This window comes from Lactuca saligna, chromosome 1 (genome assembly GCF_052625555.1).
Source record: "Lactuca saligna cultivar CGN05327 chromosome 1, ASM5262555v1, whole genome shotgun sequence".
NCBI lineage: Eukaryota > Viridiplantae > Streptophyta > Magnoliopsida > Asterales > Asteraceae > Lactuca > Lactuca saligna.
In genome coordinates this window covers 51,550,597-51,570,548 of record NC_136417.1, presented here as the reverse complement: position 1 = coordinate 51,570,548, position 19,952 = coordinate 51,550,597, and the positions used below count along the sequence as shown (strand labels likewise).

The 19,952-nt window shown below is 36.2% G+C and overlaps 4 protein-coding genes across 6 annotated transcripts; 1 reads left to right on the top strand and 3 right to left on the bottom strand.

Moving 5' to 3' along the window:
* Nucleotides 1-267: 267 nt before the first annotated feature.
* On the bottom strand, nucleotides 268-2,451 carry LOC145036070 (serine/arginine-rich SC35-like splicing factor SCL30A). 2 transcript variants are annotated; one of them, XM_078984552.1, is made up of 6 exons: nucleotides 2,321-2,451; nucleotides 1,503-1,647; nucleotides 1,336-1,413; nucleotides 887-1,051; nucleotides 699-818; nucleotides 268-474 (listed from the first exon to the last, which is right to left on the bottom strand). In XM_078984552.1, the coding sequence occupies exons 2-6, from the start codon at nucleotides 1,637-1,639 to the stop codon at nucleotides 387-389; spliced, it is 588 nt and encodes a 195-aa protein (XP_078840678.1). In that variant the 5' UTR covers nucleotides 1,640-1,647; nucleotides 2,321-2,451; the 3' UTR covers nucleotides 268-386. The 2 variants fall into 2 exon arrangements, with proteins under 2 accessions (XP_078840678.1, XP_078840683.1); XM_078984557.1 differs by lacking the exon at nucleotides 2,321-2,451 and adding an exon at nucleotides 2,264-2,286.
* A 684-nt stretch (nucleotides 2,452-3,135) lies between these two features.
* On the bottom strand, nucleotides 3,136-5,023 carry LOC145036062 (mediator of RNA polymerase II transcription subunit 7a-like). The gene is made up of 6 exons (XM_078984546.1): nucleotides 4,866-5,023; nucleotides 4,083-4,232; nucleotides 3,916-3,985; nucleotides 3,663-3,829; nucleotides 3,496-3,569; nucleotides 3,136-3,355 (listed from the first exon to the last, which is right to left on the bottom strand). Exons 2-6 carry the CDS (start codon nucleotides 4,215-4,217, stop codon nucleotides 3,295-3,297), a joined length of 507 nt encoding a protein of 168 aa, XP_078840672.1. The 5' UTR covers nucleotides 4,218-4,232; nucleotides 4,866-5,023; the 3' UTR covers nucleotides 3,136-3,294.
* A 9,277-nt stretch (nucleotides 5,024-14,300) lies between these two features.
* On the top strand, nucleotides 14,301-15,789 carry LOC145036054 (small ribosomal subunit protein uS7). Its single transcript, XM_078984537.1, has 5 exons — nucleotides 14,301-14,415; nucleotides 14,561-14,668; nucleotides 14,875-15,146; nucleotides 15,244-15,447; nucleotides 15,545-15,789. Exons 2-5 carry the CDS (start codon nucleotides 14,582-14,584, stop codon nucleotides 15,597-15,599), a joined length of 618 nt encoding a protein of 205 aa, XP_078840663.1. The 5' UTR covers nucleotides 14,301-14,415; nucleotides 14,561-14,581; the 3' UTR covers nucleotides 15,600-15,789.
* Nucleotides 15,790-16,924: 1,135 nt separating this feature from the next.
* On the bottom strand, nucleotides 16,925-19,569 carry LOC145036044 (tubulin alpha-5 chain-like). Of its 2 annotated transcripts, XM_078984533.1 has the most exons (5): nucleotides 19,178-19,569; nucleotides 18,744-18,961; nucleotides 17,552-18,260; nucleotides 17,299-17,419; nucleotides 16,925-17,213 (listed from the first exon to the last, which is right to left on the bottom strand). In XM_078984533.1, exons 1-5 carry the CDS (start codon nucleotides 19,288-19,290, stop codon nucleotides 17,052-17,054), a joined length of 1,323 nt encoding a protein of 440 aa, XP_078840659.1. In that variant the 5' UTR covers nucleotides 19,291-19,569; the 3' UTR covers nucleotides 16,925-17,051. The 2 variants fall into 2 exon arrangements, with proteins under 2 accessions (XP_078840659.1, XP_078840654.1); XM_078984528.1 differs by having other exon boundaries at nucleotides 16,938-17,419; nucleotides 19,178-19,550.
* Between the last annotated feature and the right edge of the window lie 383 nt (nucleotides 19,570-19,952).

Sequence of the window (19,952 nt, the reverse complement as noted above, 5' to 3'; positions counted from 1 at the left end):
TAAAAAATAAACTAATGTTAAAATGCTCGACATAACAAAATTCTAAACCAGCAAAACTGATGAAATATAACGATGGACCCATAAAAACAACCAGAACATATTTGTTTTTGTTGGCTTTTTTGTATCCTTTAAAAATAAAACTTATCCTACTAAAATAAAATTAAAAGAAAAAAAAAAAACGAGATGGAGATATTATAGTTGTGGCACATCTTAAATGTCTTCTACAATTTTGAAGAGACAAAAATAAGTTCTAAAAAAGTAGATATCTAGTCTAAATGCATATATATATATATATATATTATATCAAGTTGTTCACGTAAAATCAACATCCAGATTCCATAACGGAATTTCATAATCCATAAATTAAAGACTCTGTTAATTGTCAACTAATAACCTTCTGGACTCCTGGAACCATATGGAGACCTTGAATAAGACCTGTATCTGTCCCTGTAGCTTCGGTCTCGTGAGATTGACCTATTCCATATCCAAACACATCAACTCATCAAACACTTAATGTCAATTTCTCAATAATGAAATTCAAAACCAACTGTTATTACATGTTGTTGCGTTTTAATTGGGTAGACATGTATTCTATCCCACGTGGCAGAGATTATTTATCACATGCCACTACGTGACAAAAACTAAATTAAATTAAATCCGTCCTACGTGTCAAGATCACAACACATTAAACTGCCTACCTTGAGTAATGATGACGGCGTCTAGGAGGAGAATGGTGATATGATCTGCCACGTGGCGGGGAACGAGAATAACGGTTGAAAGAAGAAGAAGAAGACACTCTACGATCATAAGATCTGCCTCTGTATTTATTCAGACGTTAATTTTCATTGGATAAATAAATAAATATTGATATTAATAATTTTATTACCTGAAACGTTCTCTTGCTCTCATGTCTGAAGGCTTCTTCCTGTTTTCTTCAGCAAACACAACTGTGAGCTCCCTACCAAGAAGGATCTGACCATCCATTTGATATTTGGCTTCTGCAGCATCTTCTGGATCAAGAAATTGAACAAAACCAAATCCACGTGGCTCTCTGTAGATAAATATTATAAAATTAAAACATATGTAGGATCGAAAGTATAAATGGTAAAACCCCAAAATATAATGGTTTTGTTTTGTAATTCGCTCAATATCCGGCAAAAGCTTGAGCCAAATATTTTCATCAAAAACGAATGCTAACCTTTACATTTTTAATGTGAAGTTCTTCACTATGTTTTATAACCAACTTTCTTCAGTCTTCATGGTAATCTTTTTTAACTTCATTTGTCTTCAACACTTGTAATAAACAAACGAATATTCAGTTAAGAATATGCTCACCCTGTGTAGTAGTCTCGTGGCAAGTAAACGTCTTTCAGAGGGCCAAACTCTCCAAATGGCACACGAAGATCTTCTGGTCTGCAAACAATGAGTTTGTGAAATGATTGATGATCATTGGTTTATATTTCAAATATTTATCACAAAAAAGAAAGAATGTTGGAACGAACCTACAATCAAGGCGAAGGTTGCGAACCAATAGGCTAGTAGGAAGATCTCTAGCATGACGCTTTGGGCTAGGGCTTCGATTCCTTCTGCTATGGTACCTTGGTGGTGAAGGGCTGTAGCTGTAACTTCTACCCCTCATGCTTCACCCTGTAGCCAATATATGTTAAAGAATGTTGATTGCAATGAACTACAATTACCTCATAATCCTCAATTTAGTGTTTTTCAAACACAAAAATGAAAAATCTAATCTGCAATGTAATGGACCTAAAACAGCAATCAACAAGCATGAAAAGAGATGGATGCTGTTGATCTAACAAAAAGCGATGTGAAATAGACAAAGAACGAATACAAGCGTAAAAATTCAGTAAACGCAAAGGCTAATAGCAAGGATGAAAAGATTGATACATTCGAGGTAATAACTATGAGAATCAATACGTGAGGATGAAACTGAAAGAGGGAATAGATGCATAAATTTACGAAACGCTAAAACCGAATAATTACAAGTGTGAATAGATTGATGTATTTCGCGTATAAACTATGAACAAAAATAGCGATTGATCTAACAAAATTTTTGATGTGGAACTGCAAATAAGATCCAAATCATATAAGACTAAAGTACGAAGAAATCAGAGAAATACCTACAGATTACAATCACAAGGCGATCACGATAACGGTTAATTAATAGAAACATTTCATCAGATTATCAGAACATATCATCATACACAAAATTGCAATTAAATTCCAAATGTGAGAAAATACATACGCTTAAAAATAAATCACCAACTACGTACAACTATGACGAAGAACATTAGAACAATACCTGCAGCAAAATCGATCGAGCTATATCCGTGCCTTAATCCGCAGCGATTCAACTGATTAAATTTCACGCAACAGAGTTTTTTAGGGTCAGCTTTGTCTCCAGAAACTTCTAAGGTTCTACGTGGCTTAAAGTTAGACGATATGACTATTTTCACCCCTTTAAATGTCAACTCCTGGCAGTTATAGTCCACCAGGTTCTGATATCATCAATTTAGACACTAAAAAATACGCTAATGATAAATCACCCCCACTTCATCTCCATCATAGGCAATCTAACCACATGATCATAAAGTCATAATAACCTAACGATAATACCATTGGATCAAAATGAAGTTCAACATCATCCAATTAATATATTTTTACATTATAAATATCTACCAAAAGAATATAAAATTATGCACAACTTGGTCTTTTGCATAGCTCAAATATTCGAACAATCCTCAAATCGCATACTTCCTCTAAGATGATCAATCTCTATATAAAATGATGACACGTGTTATATTTTAATAAAATTAGTTATATTTTTTGGATATTTGTCATCATTTCACATGTGTAAGAAGATAATTATGAAGAAAAGTAGAAGGATATTTAATTTCTCTTCTATTTATCATGTATTTAACTTTAGCTGATAGTCAGACTGATGTTAATGAAACAAAAACTGTAAATTTTCATCACACCCAAAAAGATGGAACCACTTGATCTTTGCAAAAAATATAAATGTCCTCGTCTCGTCATCAAACATACAACCACTAGAACTCAACCTGTCTTACCATGTCTCAACATCTTTTGTAATGAAACAGATAATGAGAAACAAAATTAGGGTTTAACATGCTCGGTTTCCTTTTCTAAAATATACTCTAGTATAATAAAAATAAAGACTCATGTGAAACATTTACAACCATAGAAATCTTAGGTGCTAGTGCACAAAAAAAAAATACTACACTTGTTGATTTGGTAGTTAAACATTTTTTATTTTTATTGTCCCTCCAATGTCCCAAGTGCCTCCTTGAGAAGTCTTTGTGCTTCTTCTCTCCTCCTACAAAAGTCAAACATAAAAATAAGACTTACGAGAAAAAGTATATAATGGAATACTTCATATGAAAAATCATTTTATTCATACAAACACTTCTTAAACTAAGGGTCTATTTGTGTTGACATGAAATGTACAAAACATGCCTTTTGATGTCCTCCACAGCTTGCTTTCGTCTTTGTATCTGAAGTTCAAGTATGTGAATAAGTGTTGCTCTCGCCTGAAAAAAGGGGTATTTTGGGTATTTAAGTAAATTGGTCTTGAAATAAGAACAAATTAAGTTAATTAAAATTTTAATCAGACATAATTCTACCTGATGTGGCCTTAATGAATTAAGAAGGTGATGCAAATTCTTGAATATAAGAGAAATATCTTCCACTCTCCTTGCATATTGTGATGGCCTTTCTATCAAAACATCAGCTAACTCCAATATATGCAGCTGCAATTCCCTATTTAGTGACCTCAATTCCTTCTTGAAATCTATAAAATTAATTAAATTAATCGAAAATGCAACTACCAATTATGGAAAAATAAAAAAACAGAAAGAAAATGGAATTATAACATACCAACATTTGGGCCTTTTGGGTACAGCTGGCGAACACCCTGATCCTCCAAACTTGGCAATACATCATCAGTCTACAAACAAAATTAGTATATAAAAGAATCAAATTTGACAATGTGTATGATGAAAATATACTATTTGATTATGTTGTTATTAAGAAGATGAGCTTACAGTGTAATTGGCACCATATAAGAGGTAAGTTCCTTGAATAGGAGGGGGAGGTTCTGGAGCAGAGGTGGGGTCTTGTTCATAATCTTTGTAGAGTCTGTAATATGGTGGAGGAGGTGGATAAGTTGCTGTTGCCATTTACAGTAGGTTTTCCTGAAATAAAAATGTCAGTTAAAACTTAAGAGAACCCTATATACATGTCCTAAAAACAATAATTCAATCTTCTGTTAAATGATTATGGATAGACTTAAATACATTAAATGTATCCTGAATGTCAATTAAGTTGACAAGAAGATATCAGTTTCTAAAGCCTACATAAGCATCCATGATCCATCATATTTTTTCTGCATCGAATTGGCCAAAAATACATGATTCTGCAGGCATTGATATGTCTGCTGTTCTAAATCGGATACGGGATCAGATTCTGATTAGTTGATATAGATGTTCGCCAAAGTGAAACTAATAAACACTAGACAGAAACTCATGAGATGTATCGAATTTCGTAATTACAAGCATCATATTTGAAGATCAGTTATTCAGAAATTCAACCAACTGGCTTCCATTATTGAATTATTTTTTTCTCTAACAGTTGGTGTATAGAACTGGAACAAAGCAAGACAATGTACAGATTAGGTTAAACTCAAAATCGAGGTAGTGGTGCAGATTAATCAATAAATCAGTATTAAGGTGGTGCCAAGAGACAGGAAAAGGGAAGAAATTAGGTTCGAGGTACTGTTGTAGATTAGGTCAAAATCGAAATCGAAATCGAAATAGAAATAGACGTACCGTCGGGGACGAGGGGAAGAGATCGGCGCAGAGGAGCTGACGGCGGAGATGCGCTGCTGGTCGACGGCGATGGTAGGTCTGATGGCCGGCTAATGGTGTAGGAAGAAGGTGTCCGTCGATGTTGAAGGAGCCGGAGGCAGTTTTTATGTTTACAGATTTCCGATGGTTGAGTTATAAAAGAAAAATCAAATTTTCATTAATTTAGAGTAAATTACAAGATTGGTCCCTGTTGTTTAAGGTAATTTGTGTAATTGGATCCTAACATTTTTTTTTAAACTCAGACACCATAGTATGTTTTCGTTGTATGGCTAGTCCATGCACTATATAAAAAGACTATTGTGTCATTGGTAATTTCTTTTTTATTTAATTTATTTCTTATAACTATTTATATTGTTATGACAATACAATGGGTCCCACCTCTTTAATCCACCGGTCCCATCCCTTTATCTCTCTTGAATCGGAGCACAAAATCACACTCATACGGGAGGAGGATATGTAAGAAAAATAACCAACTTGACGCTTAGCCCAAGTATCATGTTTGGTTATTTACTAAAATCGTTGTTTGGGGGGAGAATGATGGATTGTTAGTGTAGACGATTTAGTGCTGATCTTTTTTTGGCCGTCGAAGGTCATTCGGAATTTTTTTCTCTTATGATACTTTGTTAGTGAAAGATAGTAATGGGGACAGTTATTCTATATATTTTGATATTAAAAATCATATTTTTGAGATTGTCAATGATCATTCTTTTTGTAGTGAACTATAAAGTTCTTTTATCGAAATTCTAGTGATTTGAATATTAGATCTAAGAGTAAGAATCCCGACCACGATCGTTACATGGATGATACTCAGTATAATTGGAATAATCACATTAATAGTTGCATTGAAAGTTATCTTCGGTCCCAAATCTGTATCGCTTCAATACACTGATACCCCTTGCACTTACCAATATATCATAAGTGGGAAATGGTACCGGTGATTATTTCTTGCTTTTCCGGTCCACCATTTCTAATTTTCTATGCACTTAAATAGTGATTTGTATGCAGAGGCTACAAGGATGAAGATGGAGTGGCTGAAAGATGCGTCGCCGATGCGATTAGCAACTACATCACACAACTACTCGACTAAGGCAAAGTATATCTTAGAATAAATTCACAACTTTCTTCCATATAATTATTTATTTATAGATATTGTGAACTTTGAATTTATAAAACATCATATTTACAAATAATCTTACAGAAGCACTACTCTTCCTTTCTAATTTTATGTGATACATTCATCAAATATAGTGTGTATTTTCTTCGTTTTTGTATAGTAGATCACGATAATAAGGGTTTCGAGGTTTAAGTTTCGATTTCCACAAATAAATTTGTGACAACCCAAAGTTATTCCGTTATATTACCCCGTTATCGTTAACGGAATATTCCACTGTATAAAAGTTTCGTTAATTAGAGGTCGCCAATTAAATAAATATTTCATTTATTTATGTCGTTCAGTCGTGATAAGAGAAATAAAAACTCATAATACACATTTCCATTTAGTTGGAAAAGTTAGTTTTTATTATTACAACCACTAAATCGGGTGCGACCAACAACCCCGTTAAATGACAGTATTGGGTAGAATATCACTAAGCTCCAACTCCCACCCATATATAAGGGGGAGTAAATTCCATTTGAGCCTTTTCCACCCTCTCTCTCTAGACTCTCTCTCTAGACTCGTTTTTTACCCGAATCCGCAACCAAACGCTTCCAAATCGTAAGTCCACTTACCCTAGCTTGTTCTAAACATTATGACTTGTGATTATACCCCAAAATTCAACCATATAAGCTGTCAAAGAGGAGTTTACGGCCCAAGAAATTTCTAGGGCCGTAAACCCCTTAAATGTGGCCAAAATGACCCGAACTTGTCCCATTGAGCCTAGGAACCAATTAAGGAATTTGTCTAGGAGTGTTTAATCATCAAAACATAGGATTTTAGGGCATAAAAGAGAGTTTACGGCCCAAGCACATGCTTAGGCCGTAAACACCTCTAAACCTTGTCAAAATGCCCTAAACACACTCCCAAACCACCCTTAGGCTTATACATGAATTAGGGGCTTGCTATTTCGGGTTTAGATCATCCAAACACAAAGATTTAAGGGGTTAAAAGGAGTTTACAGCCCAGACACATGTCAAGGCCGTAAACACCCTTAATGATGCCAAAATGTTGGTTTTTGTCCCCCAAATGGCCTTAGACTATTACCATAAAATGCTAGGAGTGAATTAAGGGCTTAAAACTTCATTAAACTCAAGGAATGAGAGTTCACGGCCGTGAACTCCCTTAGGGATGGTTCATGGGCCGTAAACTCCCTAATGATGCCCTTATAGACCTTAAACCCATTCATACTATATAGTTTTGAACCTAGAATAATTCCATGAACAAGTTAGAAGCCTTAAAACACACTAGAACCCCTCACCATGAGTTTACAGCCGTAAACTCATGGTGAGATGTCCCTAGGCCGTAAACATAGCATTGAGAGTTTACTCTCAGATAGTAAACTCCATTCCTAAGCCATACACACCTTTAGACGCTACCCGGGAAACCCTAAACACTTAACCAAAGTGTTTTCCGCTCCTTTTGAGTGCGTATATTTGTTTAATTAGTATTAAATATACTAATTGTATGTGAACATATGTTATCACATGTTAAATAGGTCATTGAGTGTGTTCAAGTCTTTACGTGACACCGAATACCCAACCGGCACCTCCGTCGGACCTACTTACATCAGGTGAGTTCATACCCCTGAATGAACCTTTTAAATGTTGTTACATGTTTATAGGGGGGAATACAAGTTAAACATGTCAGTTATCATATCGATCACATGTGATTGATAACCCGCATGCACAGAATTTTACCACACTGTACACTTTTTACCGAGTAGGATACTATGATGGTTTCAAAAAGGTTTTCATTTGTTTCAAAACCCTTACTTATATTGTTTTATCTAAGTTCATTTTAAACTGGTTTATAAAGGTTCCAAGGATTTATAAAGTTTTTCAAACTAATTTTACCAAAGAATATCGAATGTGATTCTCCCTGAGTATAAAGGTTTTTCCAAGGTTTTCATCGAAGTTCCCTTTTACGACGTATACTTTTACTTGTTTGTTACTACTGCTTCGCTTTACTTATTTAAAACTCCTACTTGATAACGCAATTCCTTCGTGGTACGCTTATACCGGTTATTGTCTCTATTTCACTTATACTTGTAGTCGCTTATACTTTATAAACGCTCTTACTTCACTTATCGTCGCTTCTACTTTGTGATATGCTTATACTTGTTCGACACTCCTACTTCACTTGCGACCGCTCCTACTTCACTCGTTAGACACTCCTACTTCACAAAAATCACTTCTACTTAATACATACTCATTCGTAGTTAGATGTATGTTTGTGCTTGTATAGGTACATATAAATAATGATTTGAAAGTCTTAGGAAGGCTCGTCCGCCCTATTTCCTTTTCTTCGTTGAGATGTGGTCTGGTGGGATCGGATGGCCGTCCGAAGGTTGTTTGATTCATTAGTTACATATTATGTATACGAGTATAGACGTACATGTATGCTCTAGTCAGTTCAGTTACGAGTCTCTACCTCTAGTTCAACACTTACATTAGAAACACACTACCCACTATTTGGAAGTCTCTACCTCTAGTTCAATACTTACATTAAAGACACACTACCCACTATTTGGAAGTCTCTACCCACTATTTGGGATGCATCTTCGGGACACGGCCTTCTCCGTCGTCTAGTTGGTAACCAGAGTCTCCTGTAGGGAGAGCGAACATTGTGTGTATAGATCTATACGGGATTTACACCCCCGCACCCTGACAGCTAGTTACAGTCCACGACCCACCAAGCCAAGGGGTGACAACTGACATATTTTATAGACGCTTGTAGGGCGTCAGGTACTTTAGTGTTGGTTAGTATGGTTACGAGTATCCTTGGTTGCCTTATAATTCATGGCCTTAAGGTAACGGTATTTCACCGGCAATTTACATTGTATGTTGGTAACTTATTTTCAGAGTCACACTGTTTTGACCTTGCAAGATGTATCCTTCATTTGATACTGTTTGCGGTCTGTATTCTCTGCTTTGACCTTTCAAGATGTATCTTTCATTTGATATTATCTGCGGTCTGTATTCTCTGTTTTGACCTTGCAAGATGTATCTTTCATTTGATACTATCTGCAGTCTGTATTCTCTGTTTTGACCTTGCAAGATGTATCTTTCATTTGATACTGTCTGCGGTCTGTATTCACTGTTTCAGACCTTACCAGCTGTACCTTTCATTTGGTACCTTCTGGGGTCTGTGTCTCCATTTGTTAGACGGAACCAGGCGTATCGTTCGTTCGATACTCTCCTAGAGTCTACTTTTTACCACATAACTCCGTCCAGTCTTGGTAGAAGGCTGCTTTTATTAAAGAAAATATAGGATTTTCTGGAAAGAACTCTAATACACTGTAAACTCTTAAACTACTACATTATAAAGTTATTTGAATAAAATGTCACTAATTACTTATGAACTCACCAGCATTTTGTAAAAATGTTGATACTCGTTTTTCAAATAACTTGTATTCTCAGCTTAGCATTAGACAGGTACATCCCCGGAGCTGTTGATGAATATAGCTTAGTACCATGCTGTTCTTATTACAATTCTCTGTATTACTTTGATACCCTGTTATGTAAACTATGTGGAACTATTACTATTAATGCAATGTTTTGTTGTACTTTGATTACTATAATGCATGTGTTGTGATACTTGACATGACATCATCCACCCCATAACGTTTCCGCCGTTCCGGTTTTGGGGTGTGACAAAATCAAACAAGAACAAACTCAAATCAATTTCTTTCAATTTTGATTTGTAGGTTTCTATTTTGATAATCAAGAAAGAACAAACCCAAATCAGCCATTTTCATCATCACGAAAATCCACATATTTACAAATAATCTTAGATTTTTGATTATGTGTCGAGATCCAATTATTAGTTGGATATTATTTGATGATGTTAGTGCGGGAGTGGGGGGGAGGGGGTGGGGGTTCTTGACCAGCAGACTGAGATTTTATATGAGAGATTATGCATCTTGAGGTAAGTTTCCTCACTGTGTTTATGTTGGCTTAAGTGTCTAAGCCCACAACTATAATTGATATGTACTTGAATTGAAAGCAGCACAATCCTTTTGGGTTGCTGTAACGACCCAAAATTTAAGACCCAAAATTTCTTTTAATAAATCATCACTTAAAGTAAAGTCATCATTCCAAAACATAATATAAGTATAAGTTTTCAAAACACATGTTCATTATCAGAGTAAACATTCCCAGGCTGTCTAATCTATGGTGTGTGCCATGCGATCACCTCGAGCTCTTCCCTCCGCTACCGGAAGTACCTGAAACCAAAACTGAAAACCGTAAGCACGAAGCTTAGTGAGTTACCCACCCTACCACATACCATGCATAACCACATATTGCACATACTAGGCCACGCCCCCTATCTCGGGCCTCGCCCCCTACCTCGGGCCTCGCTCGCTACAACGACCTCACCGCTCTAGGCCCCGCCTGGCTTCGAGCCCCGCTCGGATACAGATCGGTTTTACTTAGGCCTCGCCTGTCACAGGGCCTCGCCCGTCAACAAATAATAACACATAAACATTTCACAACACATAACTAACACATGCAACTGGTTCTGTCCTAAGGCCTCGCCTATCCTGGGCCTCGCCCATGTCCTACTACTGATGAGTCATGGAACCCCGTCCATGCTACTAATGGTAGTGAGGTACGGGCCTAGCCCACTTTCACTCCTATTCTAGTTTGGGCCTCGCCCGTATTCTGCTACTAATGAGATATGGAACCCCATCCACACTCTGCTATTGGTGAGATACGAGACCTCGCCCCCACTCACCTCCCTACCAGGCACATACATGTATCACACAGACAACAAGTATAAACTATCATATAAACAATTCCTTGGGCACCCGCCCGCTATTACTGGACCTCGTCCTGAGAATAATACTAGCATACTGTGCCTAGGGCTAACCCCCGGGTCTTCTATTCATAACTACATGGGTCGGCATTGTGGCCTTAGACCCATTCACACAAAGGGAAACTCACCTGCAATGGCTGAACTTGCTGATGATCTCACTAGTTGCTTCCCAACAACTCACGGAACTCCTGATCCCCTTGCTCCCCGAATTACCAATATCAATGCAACACTGAGTCTAACTGACCCCCGAAAGACAACCAAGTCCACCCTGGTCCAAGTCAAAATCCTGGTCAAGGTCAACCTTCCAGGTCAACCCTACTCGCCGAGTCACCCTACTGACTCGCCGAGTTCATAATGTTCAGATTCCTTCCATTCGTGACTCGACTCGTCGAGTCAGTCCATGACTCGCCGAGTCTACCGATTTCTGAGTCTAGACCTGTCCAACTCACTGAGTCTCCACCCGACTCACTGATTCGAGTCTCAACTCGAAGGATTTGGGGTTTCGCGACCTGACTCGCCGAGTACAAGGCAATCTTCATACGACTTGACGAGTTGTTCATCCCACTCGTCGAGTTTCTCCACAACTTCATGCTACTCGCCGAGTCCACTCAAAGGACTCGCCGAGTCCCTTCAGTTTTCCTTACATGCATAGGATTTTAGAGTCATGCATGGACTCCAAACTGTAGATCTACCCTTCCCAAGCCTATTCCACACGTAAAGTTGCAAACTTTACGTGTAGGGAAGGAGATCTAGGCAAAATATGCCATAAACTAGGGTTTAAGGCCAAGGGGCTTCAAAATCGACTTAATGGCTGATACTTTATGCTTCTCCAGACCATAACACACTTGGATCTGAAGTAGCAACTCCAGATCCGGCTTCTAACCCATAAGGGTGGCTAATCATGGCTTAAAAGCCCTAAAACTCACAACCAAGATTTGATCTAAGGGAAGGAAATGACTTAATACCTTCAATACTTCAGAAAGGTTCCACAAACTCCAGATTTGAAGCAAATCCTTGAAGCTTTACTGATTCCCCTCCTTCTTCTTCCTTTAAATTACCCAAAAATGACTTGGAAGCTTGAATTTACAACAATGGAGGCTTAGGCTTCGTTTTCTGAACAAGGGAGGCTCTAAGGAACCCTAATGGAGAGAATAAGAAGCTTAAATAGCGCCCAAAGTCCCGGATTCATGGTTTTCCTCGCACAGAACAGACTCGCCGAGTCCACTTGGCCGACTCACCGAGTTGGCCACTTACACCTTGACCCGGATCCCGCTCGGACTCGCCGAGTCCCTCCTTGGACTCGCCGAGTCGACCCTTAAAATTAGGGCTTTTCTTTCCCTTCTTGGCCTTTAAAACTTTGGGTGTTACAGTTGCCCTCAAACCTAGCAACTCGACAATGAAATTATGAAAGGAGAGAGATTAATTTATTATAAGACTAATAAATTAATATAAATGATTTAATAATATACTATGAGATTAATATATTAATTATAAATCATAATGTTTGATTAATAGTTAACCATAAACTAATTAGAATTGATTTTGGGGTTAATTATATTAATTATGAAGTACAAGGACTAGTTTGAAATTATTAAAATAGTTAGATGGAAGGCTCCAGAACCTCCTTGGAGGAGGTGGACGAAATTCTTAGGGGAAACCCTAATGATTTCGTCGAAGGGCTTTAGTAAAGGTCTATGGTTTAGCTTGGGCCATAAGAAAAAGAACATTAGTGTTATCTCTGAAATCCTAGCTGCTTCAACTATAAGAGGAACCCTATGGCTCTCAGATTCAGTACTCATTCTCTAAAAGAAACCTAGGCCGAAAATTACGTACTCATCCTCACACACACATACACACAACCTCTCTCTCTCTCTCTCTATATATATATATATATATATATATATATATATATATATATATATATACACACACACATTGTCCTTCTTGCTAGCTCTTGGGTGTGACTCCATTAAAGGAATTACAATTGTGGTGCTAGGTTTCCAAGAAGATCAAGATCGAGGATTACCAATTGTTACTATAACAATTGAAAGGTATGTGATTCTAAAAACCCTAATTAGTTGTTTTCGGAAAATAGCCTCCCTATTTAGAGTTTTTGTTTTGCAATTCAAAGTTATATGTTCAATAATTAAAACACAGATCCAAAGTAGGCTGCATCTGAACTTTGGAGCTGTTTTCTAGTTTATTTACTTTACGTAAAACCCATAAGTTGTATCAGAGCCATTGGTTATGTTTTAATTTGAATTGCTATAAGAGTTGAATTGCAAATTAGGGTTTATAGCTATTAAACCCTAAAGGCCAAAGTTTTCGTTTTTAGGGTTTTGGTTTGAGGGGTTTTCGAAAAACCCTAGCCTCCATAAACCCTAATCAAAAAGAGGGTTAGGGTTTTGAAAAACCCTAGCTCCATCCCTTGATTTCGAAATTACCGTACGGTTTTAGGGTTCCTTGTTTGGATAATTGTTGTTTAATTGGATAATTATCCTATACCCTACATTTTCGAAATCTAGAGGGTTTAGGATTAAGATTAAATTATTTTAACATGACATTCATAAATGTCCAAGACTAAGCTCTATTAAACCATTTGATCTAAACCTTTAGATTCGAAAAGAAGTATGAACACCATCTCCCTTAAGTCTAACTATAGCAAAAATATTTAAACTTTGCAATTCGCAAACAAAACTTTGTTCCCTACAAGTAGTATTACTAACTTGCAATATCAACATAACAATTATGCTCCCATTAGCTTTGACATGTATCCAGAAATCAAATGGACTTGATGTATTTGGATGTTTATTAACATACTTTGATTTCAATATGGTTTCACAAGAAATGTTTGGTTGATGGTCTCTTTAAATAAAAATGAATTTTTTAGCTCTAATTTTTGGGACGTTACAATACCAACATTAGTTCCTCATATCTAGTTTGTTTTTTATTTTATTTATTATTTATTTATTATTTATTTTTTATTTTTAATTTGCTTTTTGAAGATATGAAAAGACACGTAAAATTGTTTAAACTCTTATTGTTTTTATTCTTGGGAGAATTGTCATCTCAAATTGGTATATATGTTTTTGAAGCTAATATGGTTTAATGGGTTAATGGGTTGACCTCTAAGCATACATACCAATCCAAACACGATTTATTTATTATGTGAGAAAGACGGGCCAACTTAAAAAATAATCTAAACCCGTTTATTTACATTTCGGACGGTGTCCTATCGAGATTACCACCATACTTGAATCACCATCAAACTTGTTTAATTTTTTTGCAAAGCCCAAATTATTTTAGTCAAGCCTGCGGAAATTCAACTCTACTACTACTATATGGATAATGGAATGACCTATTGATCTCCATCTAAAAAACCATGTGATTGGGCCTACAAGTCAAGCCCAATAATCAAGCCTTCACTGACCACAAGCATACTATATACAACCAATTAGGGTTTTATCACCCCTTTCGTCGTCTGAAGCGGAGCTTAGGTTAGAACCAGCAGCTTTGTTCCTCACACCCGGATTCTAGGTTTGCTAACTCTTCCTCTTCGATCTGTTTAATCCATGTACCTACGACAACACGTTTCACCAAATTTGTTCAATTTTGATCGAGTTAATCCAGTATTTTTCGTGTTCATGTTAACACACTAATCACGAAGGCTTTTGCTTTACAGTTTGAGTAAGAATCGTTAGCAATGGAGGCCGTCGCACCTATTGTTGAAGACGGGAAGGCTCGCAGCGAGGTCCTGCTTTTTAACCGCTGGACTTACGACGACGTTCAGGTTATCTTCTTAACCGATTAAGCCAAATTCACATGTTTCAGTAGATATTCGTGTGTGTAAACTGCTTAAGTATCATCGATTCATTTTAATATCTTCACCAATTGTGTCATGTTAAGCTCATCGTATTGTACTTCTAGCTCATGAATTTCAATCTCGATCTGGTTGGTTTAGAAATATTATGCGAGTTAACTATGTCATGTGAACAGGTTCCCGATCTTTCTGTAGAGGATTACATCACTGCTACCGCATCAAAGCACCCAATTTACATGCCTCACACAGCTGGAAGGTACCAAGCAAGGAGGTTCAGGAAGGCTCAATGCCCAATCGTTGAACGATTAACCAACTCTCTCATGATGCACGGGAGAAACAATGGTAAAAAGCTCATGGCTGTTCGCATTGTCAAACACGCAATGGAAATCATCCATCTGTTAACTGATGCTAATCCCATTCAAATCATCGTTGATGCTGTCATCAACAGGTACACAATCAATCACCTTCTACAGTTTCACTCTACTTCTTTTCAACCATCCTTACATTTCCATGGTTTCTGATTGATTGTAACTGATGATGTTCAGTGGACCAAGAGAAGATGCAACAAGAATCGGTTCTGCTGGTGTTGTGAGGCGTCAAGCTGTTGATATCTCACCTCTAAGACGTGTCAATCAAGCTATCTATCTTCTTACCACCGGTGCACGTGAGAGTGCTTTCAGAAATGTCAAGACCATTGCTGAATGTCTTGCTGATGAGCTCATTAATGCTGCTAAGGGCTCTTCAAACAGGTATGTGTTGAATATTTGAATCCCCGAAACAAAAAATTGCTATTTATTTATTTTATTCGTATTTTATGTATTCATTGTTCATCTGTTCTTGTTGTAGCTATGCGATTAAGAAGAAAGATGAGATTGAGAGAGTTGCCAAGGCCAATCGTTGAGGAAGTATTATCATCATCATCATCATCATCATCACCATACTCTTTCTGGTTAGTGTTATTCACATTTTTATCGGGGAAAAACTATGAAAACAAATGTTTAATCATGGATCTTGCATTAGATTTTATGTAATTTTTTTTTGCTTCATGCTTTAATCAACTATTATATGTTAGAGATTTTGCTTTTTTTTTATGTTGCATAATTTTGTTATGTCTTTTAAAATATTATTTCACACCAAACTTTAGGTTGTTTCTTCGACTTACCTGTTTGGCAACAAGAATGATTCTGTAGCATGAATGATTTATAAGGCTCTGACAGAATGAAAACATGCCTTCTAAAAGAAATGATTTATCAAAAAGAAATGTTTCTTTTTGATAAAATACCCCAACCAATAAGCCGAATTATTATAAACTTACTAGATTTTATAATTTGTTCATCCATTTTCAGATGTTCCATGTATAATATCAACAAAGTGTGCTTAAAAACAATCTACTCTAGTTTCAATACAAAAAACAAACACATTACAATTATTCACCGACAATCAAGTTCACAATCAAATGAACTAACAATAAAGTACATTTTTGAAAAAGAAAACTCATGTGATGTTTGTGAATTGCTAGTTGCTAAATCCAGAAGGCATGTTAATAGCTAAATATTGCAAATTATGTTCTTGAGTCTTGAGTAACCAAGCCAGAAATGTAAAAATCTTCATTAAAGAGAAATACTTTAGAAATTAGTCAATTATAATTTATAGCCATTGAATCAGAGAAAGATAGAAAGTTAGAATAGAAACATGCCTATTTAGTGATTTAAAAAGACTATTGAGTTGAATTTTGATTAATATTAAAGAAGATTAGAAGAGTCAAACATAAAAGCAGATGATTGTCACTTTTTAAGACTGAAGAGTAAAGACAAGAACTGAGAACAAGGTTTATAAATTCGTGATTACGACTATAAAATTTGGATTGTGATTGTGATTGTGATTCTTAAAACCAAATGAGAGTATGAGACATTTAGACTGAGACGATTACCTGTTAGTCACTTATCAAAGATGTGAATCGTTGCCATTCGTTTCATGTGTATTGCCATTTGGCAATTGCTCATCAAGAAACTCAAGCGACATTCCTGTTTTCCAATTTCAAAATTAACCTAAAGTGACTTCGGCCTAAATGAATAAAAACCAGTATCAAACTGGATAAACAAGTTGGGCCCTAACAAACAATGTCCTGTCTGTTATGATAATGTCACACAAAGACACCGACGATGGTGGCGAAGGGAACATTCATTTCAGAAAAAAAAAAAATTTTGACTAAAAAACCAATAGATTTTATGTATACAACATGATATGGAGACAAACATCATTACTCATCAGCCACATTACTCGTGGGAAAAAAGAATACAATGTTAGAACTTGATTTATATTTTGTGCATATTTGAACTCTAAAATATAAAATTTAATCAACAAATAAAATATATATAGTTTTGAAAGGTGAGAGCCACATGGGATGATTACTCCTCTTCTTCCTCTCCTCCTTCCTCCTCAGCATCTTGACCAACTTCTTCATAATCTTTCTCAAGAGCAGCAAGATCCTCACGTGCTTCTGAAAACTCACCTTCTTCCATGCCTTCACCCACATACCAATGCACAAAAGCTCTTTTTGCAAACATAAGGTCAAACTTATGGTCAATCCGGTTGAACACTTCAGCCACCGCCGTGTTGTTGCTTATCATGGCCACTGCTCGCCTTGTCTTTGCAAGATCGCCGCCAGGAACCACTGTCGGTGCCTGGTAGTTGATTCCACACTTGAAACCCGTTGGACACCTTCAAAAAAAATCACAATTTACTTATAGAAATATAAATCAAGAAACTTTTTATATTGCTTAGTTTTTTCATTAAACGCGCTTGCTTTTTTGCTTTAAATAGTTAATAGTTAATACGAAAGAAAAAGCCTACCAATCTACAAACTGAACAGTACGTTTGTTCTTGATGGACCCCACAGCAGTATTAACATCTTTCGGGACAACTTCACCACGATACATCAAACAACACGCCATATATTTCCCATGTCTCGGGTCACATTTAGCCATCATATTCGACGGCTCAAACACCGCAGTCGTGATCTCAGACACTGTGTTATGCTCATGGTGGGCTCTGACAGCTGAGATCACGGGTGCATATGAAGAAAGCATAAAATGTATCCTAGGATATGGAACCAGATTCGTTTGAAACTCTGTAATATCAACATTAATTGCACCATCGAACCTCAATGAAGTAGTCAATGATGAAATGATTTGAGAAATCAAACGGTTTAAATTCGTGTAAGATGGCCTTTCGATGTCCAAAGCCCGCCTACAAATATCATATATTGCTTCATTGTCAAGTAATGCAACAACGTCTGTGTGTTCGAGTAGTGAGTGAGTTGATAACACACTGTTAAAAGGCTCAACAACTGCAGTTGAAACTTGGGGGGATGGAAAGATTGAGAAACCGAGTTTGGGCTTTTTGCCGTATTCAACGGATAAACGTTCTAGAAGTAATGATCCTAAACCTGAACCGGTCCCACCACCTACTGCATTGAAAACCATAAATCCTTGCAGACCGGTGCAATTGTCTGCTAACTTTCGAACTCGATCGAGACATAGATCAACAAGTTCTTTTCCCACTGCACACAAATTTGTGTTCACATTGATCAATTATGTAATAGTTGTGATTAGTTTGAACACTTCGTTTTTATAAATCTAGTAATCTTTTGAGATTTTTTGTAACGTGTTTAGATAATGATTATTTTTGGTCCCTTAATAAATGTATGATCTTTGTAATTTTGGTCGAAAAATGTAGTTTTTGTTGGAACATGTACAATTTTTTTATGACAAAAGTCAATACATTTAAAAAAAAAAAAAAACTACAAGACACCTTTTATGACCAACATAAAAAAAAATCAATTAATCAACCATAAGCTCACACATCCAAAATCCAAATAAGTTATAATAAAACAATATTTTTAGTTACTTATAAAAATAAAAATCCACTTCAATTAAAATAACGAATCTTCAAAATTTTTTGTATCATTAAAGTTACATAAATAGAAAGCTTTTTTTCTTCCATGATAAAATAGAAAACCAATACAAAAAGGCTAAAGAGTTACCTGTATAATGTCCTCTGGCGAAATTATTAGCGGCGTCCTCCTTGCCGGTGATAAGTTGTTCAGGGTGGAAGAGTTGCCGGTAGCTACCGGAGCGGATTTCATCAATCACAGTCGGTTCCAGATCCACGAATACAGCTCTCGGAACGTTTTTTCCAGAACTTGTTTCGCTGAAGAACGTGTTGAACGAATCGTCGCCGGTGCTATGCTGCGACTCGCCGCTGCCAACAAATCTCACAAAAAATTCAGTAACAAACCCTAATTTTAAACACAAATTAACATATGATATCCATGGATTTCAAGGATACATTCATCGATTTAGAAAAGAAATAACAAATCGAATCAATCTATACAAATACAATAAGAAATCCTGGAAATCGTTGATTTTAGTTTCTGTGTATCAACAGATTTGATGATTTTGAAGAAAAACGAGAAACCTGGTCATGAAGCCATCGGGTTGAATCTCGTGTTCGAGGCAATAAAGCTCCCAGCAGGAATTGCCGACCTGAATTCCGGCTTGGCCGATGTGTATGCTTACAATCTCTCTCATATTTCTGGAAAATCGTTAGATTATGCTGTGAATGGAAGGATTGATAAAAGAAGAAATGAAGAACATTTATTAGATTTGAGATGATTAATTTAGGAAAATGGTAAGTGTAAATATGAATTGAGAATTGAAATTTGTTTGGGCTAGAGATTCTTGCGGGATCAACATCCATCCTTTGGTTAGTTTCTAATTTTAGATCGTGAGTCTAAGGTCTATGATTCATAATGATTGGAATTTGGAACACATGACATTCATAAATTCATAAATTATAAATATAAATACAACATTTTCATTATAAGTAAGTATTGGATATTAAATTCTGAAAATGTTTTTTTTTTCTTTGTTAATGTGTATATAACAAGTTTAAATTTTGAACATGTTTGTGAAACATTTAATGTGCCATTCAAAATAGAATGTTTCTCAAGTTCAATCCTATCAAAGCTTTTAGTCTTAACAAAGTAAATTTTGAGTCAAAATTTCAAATTCCGTACATAGAGTAACACTAGTAATGCTCTAGTAGTTTCAGTCCAAAAAAATATGAATTTATCGTAGTAATATAAAATTGAATACAATGGTTTTGGACTTTTGGTGCCCCACTGAAAAGAATATCATATCATTTAATTTAATGCTTTACATATATTATAGATTTTTTATCCTAAGAACAA

Excerpts from the sequence above, each read along its gene's own strand:
- LOC145036044 (XM_078984528.1), bottom strand. The coding sequence starts at position 19,290 with ATGAGAGAGATTGTAAGCATACACATCGGCCAAGCCGGAATTCAGGTC. Across the intron at positions 18,962-19,177 it reads CCCGATGGCTTCATGACCAG|CGGCGAGTCGCAGCATAGCA; the intron begins GTTTCTCGTTTT and ends ATTTGTTGGCAG. Across the intron at positions 17,420-17,551 it reads ACTGTTCAGTTTGTAGATTG|GTGTCCAACGGGTTTCAAGT; the intron begins GTAGGCTTTTTC and ends TTTTTTTTGAAG.
- LOC145036070 (XM_078984552.1), bottom strand. The coding sequence starts at position 1,639 with ATGAGGGGTAGAAGTTACAGCTACAGCCCTTCACCACCAAGGTACCAT. Across the intron at positions 1,414-1,502 it reads AACCTTCGCCTTGATTGTAG|ACCAGAAGATCTTCGTGTGC; the intron begins GTTCGTTCCAAC and ends CATTGTTTGCAG. Across the intron at positions 475-698 it reads CGCCGTCATCATTACTCAAG|GTCAATCTCACGAGACCGAA; the intron begins GTAGGCAGTTTA and ends GATATGGAATAG.
- LOC145036054 (XM_078984537.1), top strand. The coding sequence starts at position 14,582 with ATGGAGGCCGTCGCACCTATTGTTGAAGACGGGAAGGCTCGCAGCGAG. Across the intron at positions 14,669-14,874 it reads GGACTTACGACGACGTTCAG|GTTCCCGATCTTTCTGTAGA; the intron begins GTTATCTTCTTA and ends TCATGTGAACAG. Across the intron at positions 15,147-15,243 it reads GTTGATGCTGTCATCAACAG|TGGACCAAGAGAAGATGCAA; the intron begins GTACACAATCAA and ends GATGATGTTCAG.
- LOC145036062 (XM_078984546.1), bottom strand. The coding sequence starts at position 4,217 with ATGGCAACAGCAACTTATCCACCTCCTCCACCATATTACAGACTCTAC. Across the intron at positions 3,986-4,082 it reads TATATGGTGCCAATTACACT|ACTGATGATGTATTGCCAAG; the intron begins GTAAGCTCATCT and ends TTTTGTTTGTAG. Across the intron at positions 3,830-3,915 it reads CCCAAAAGGCCCAAATGTTG|ATTTCAAGAAGGAATTGAGG; the intron begins GTATGTTATAAT and ends TTAATTTTATAG.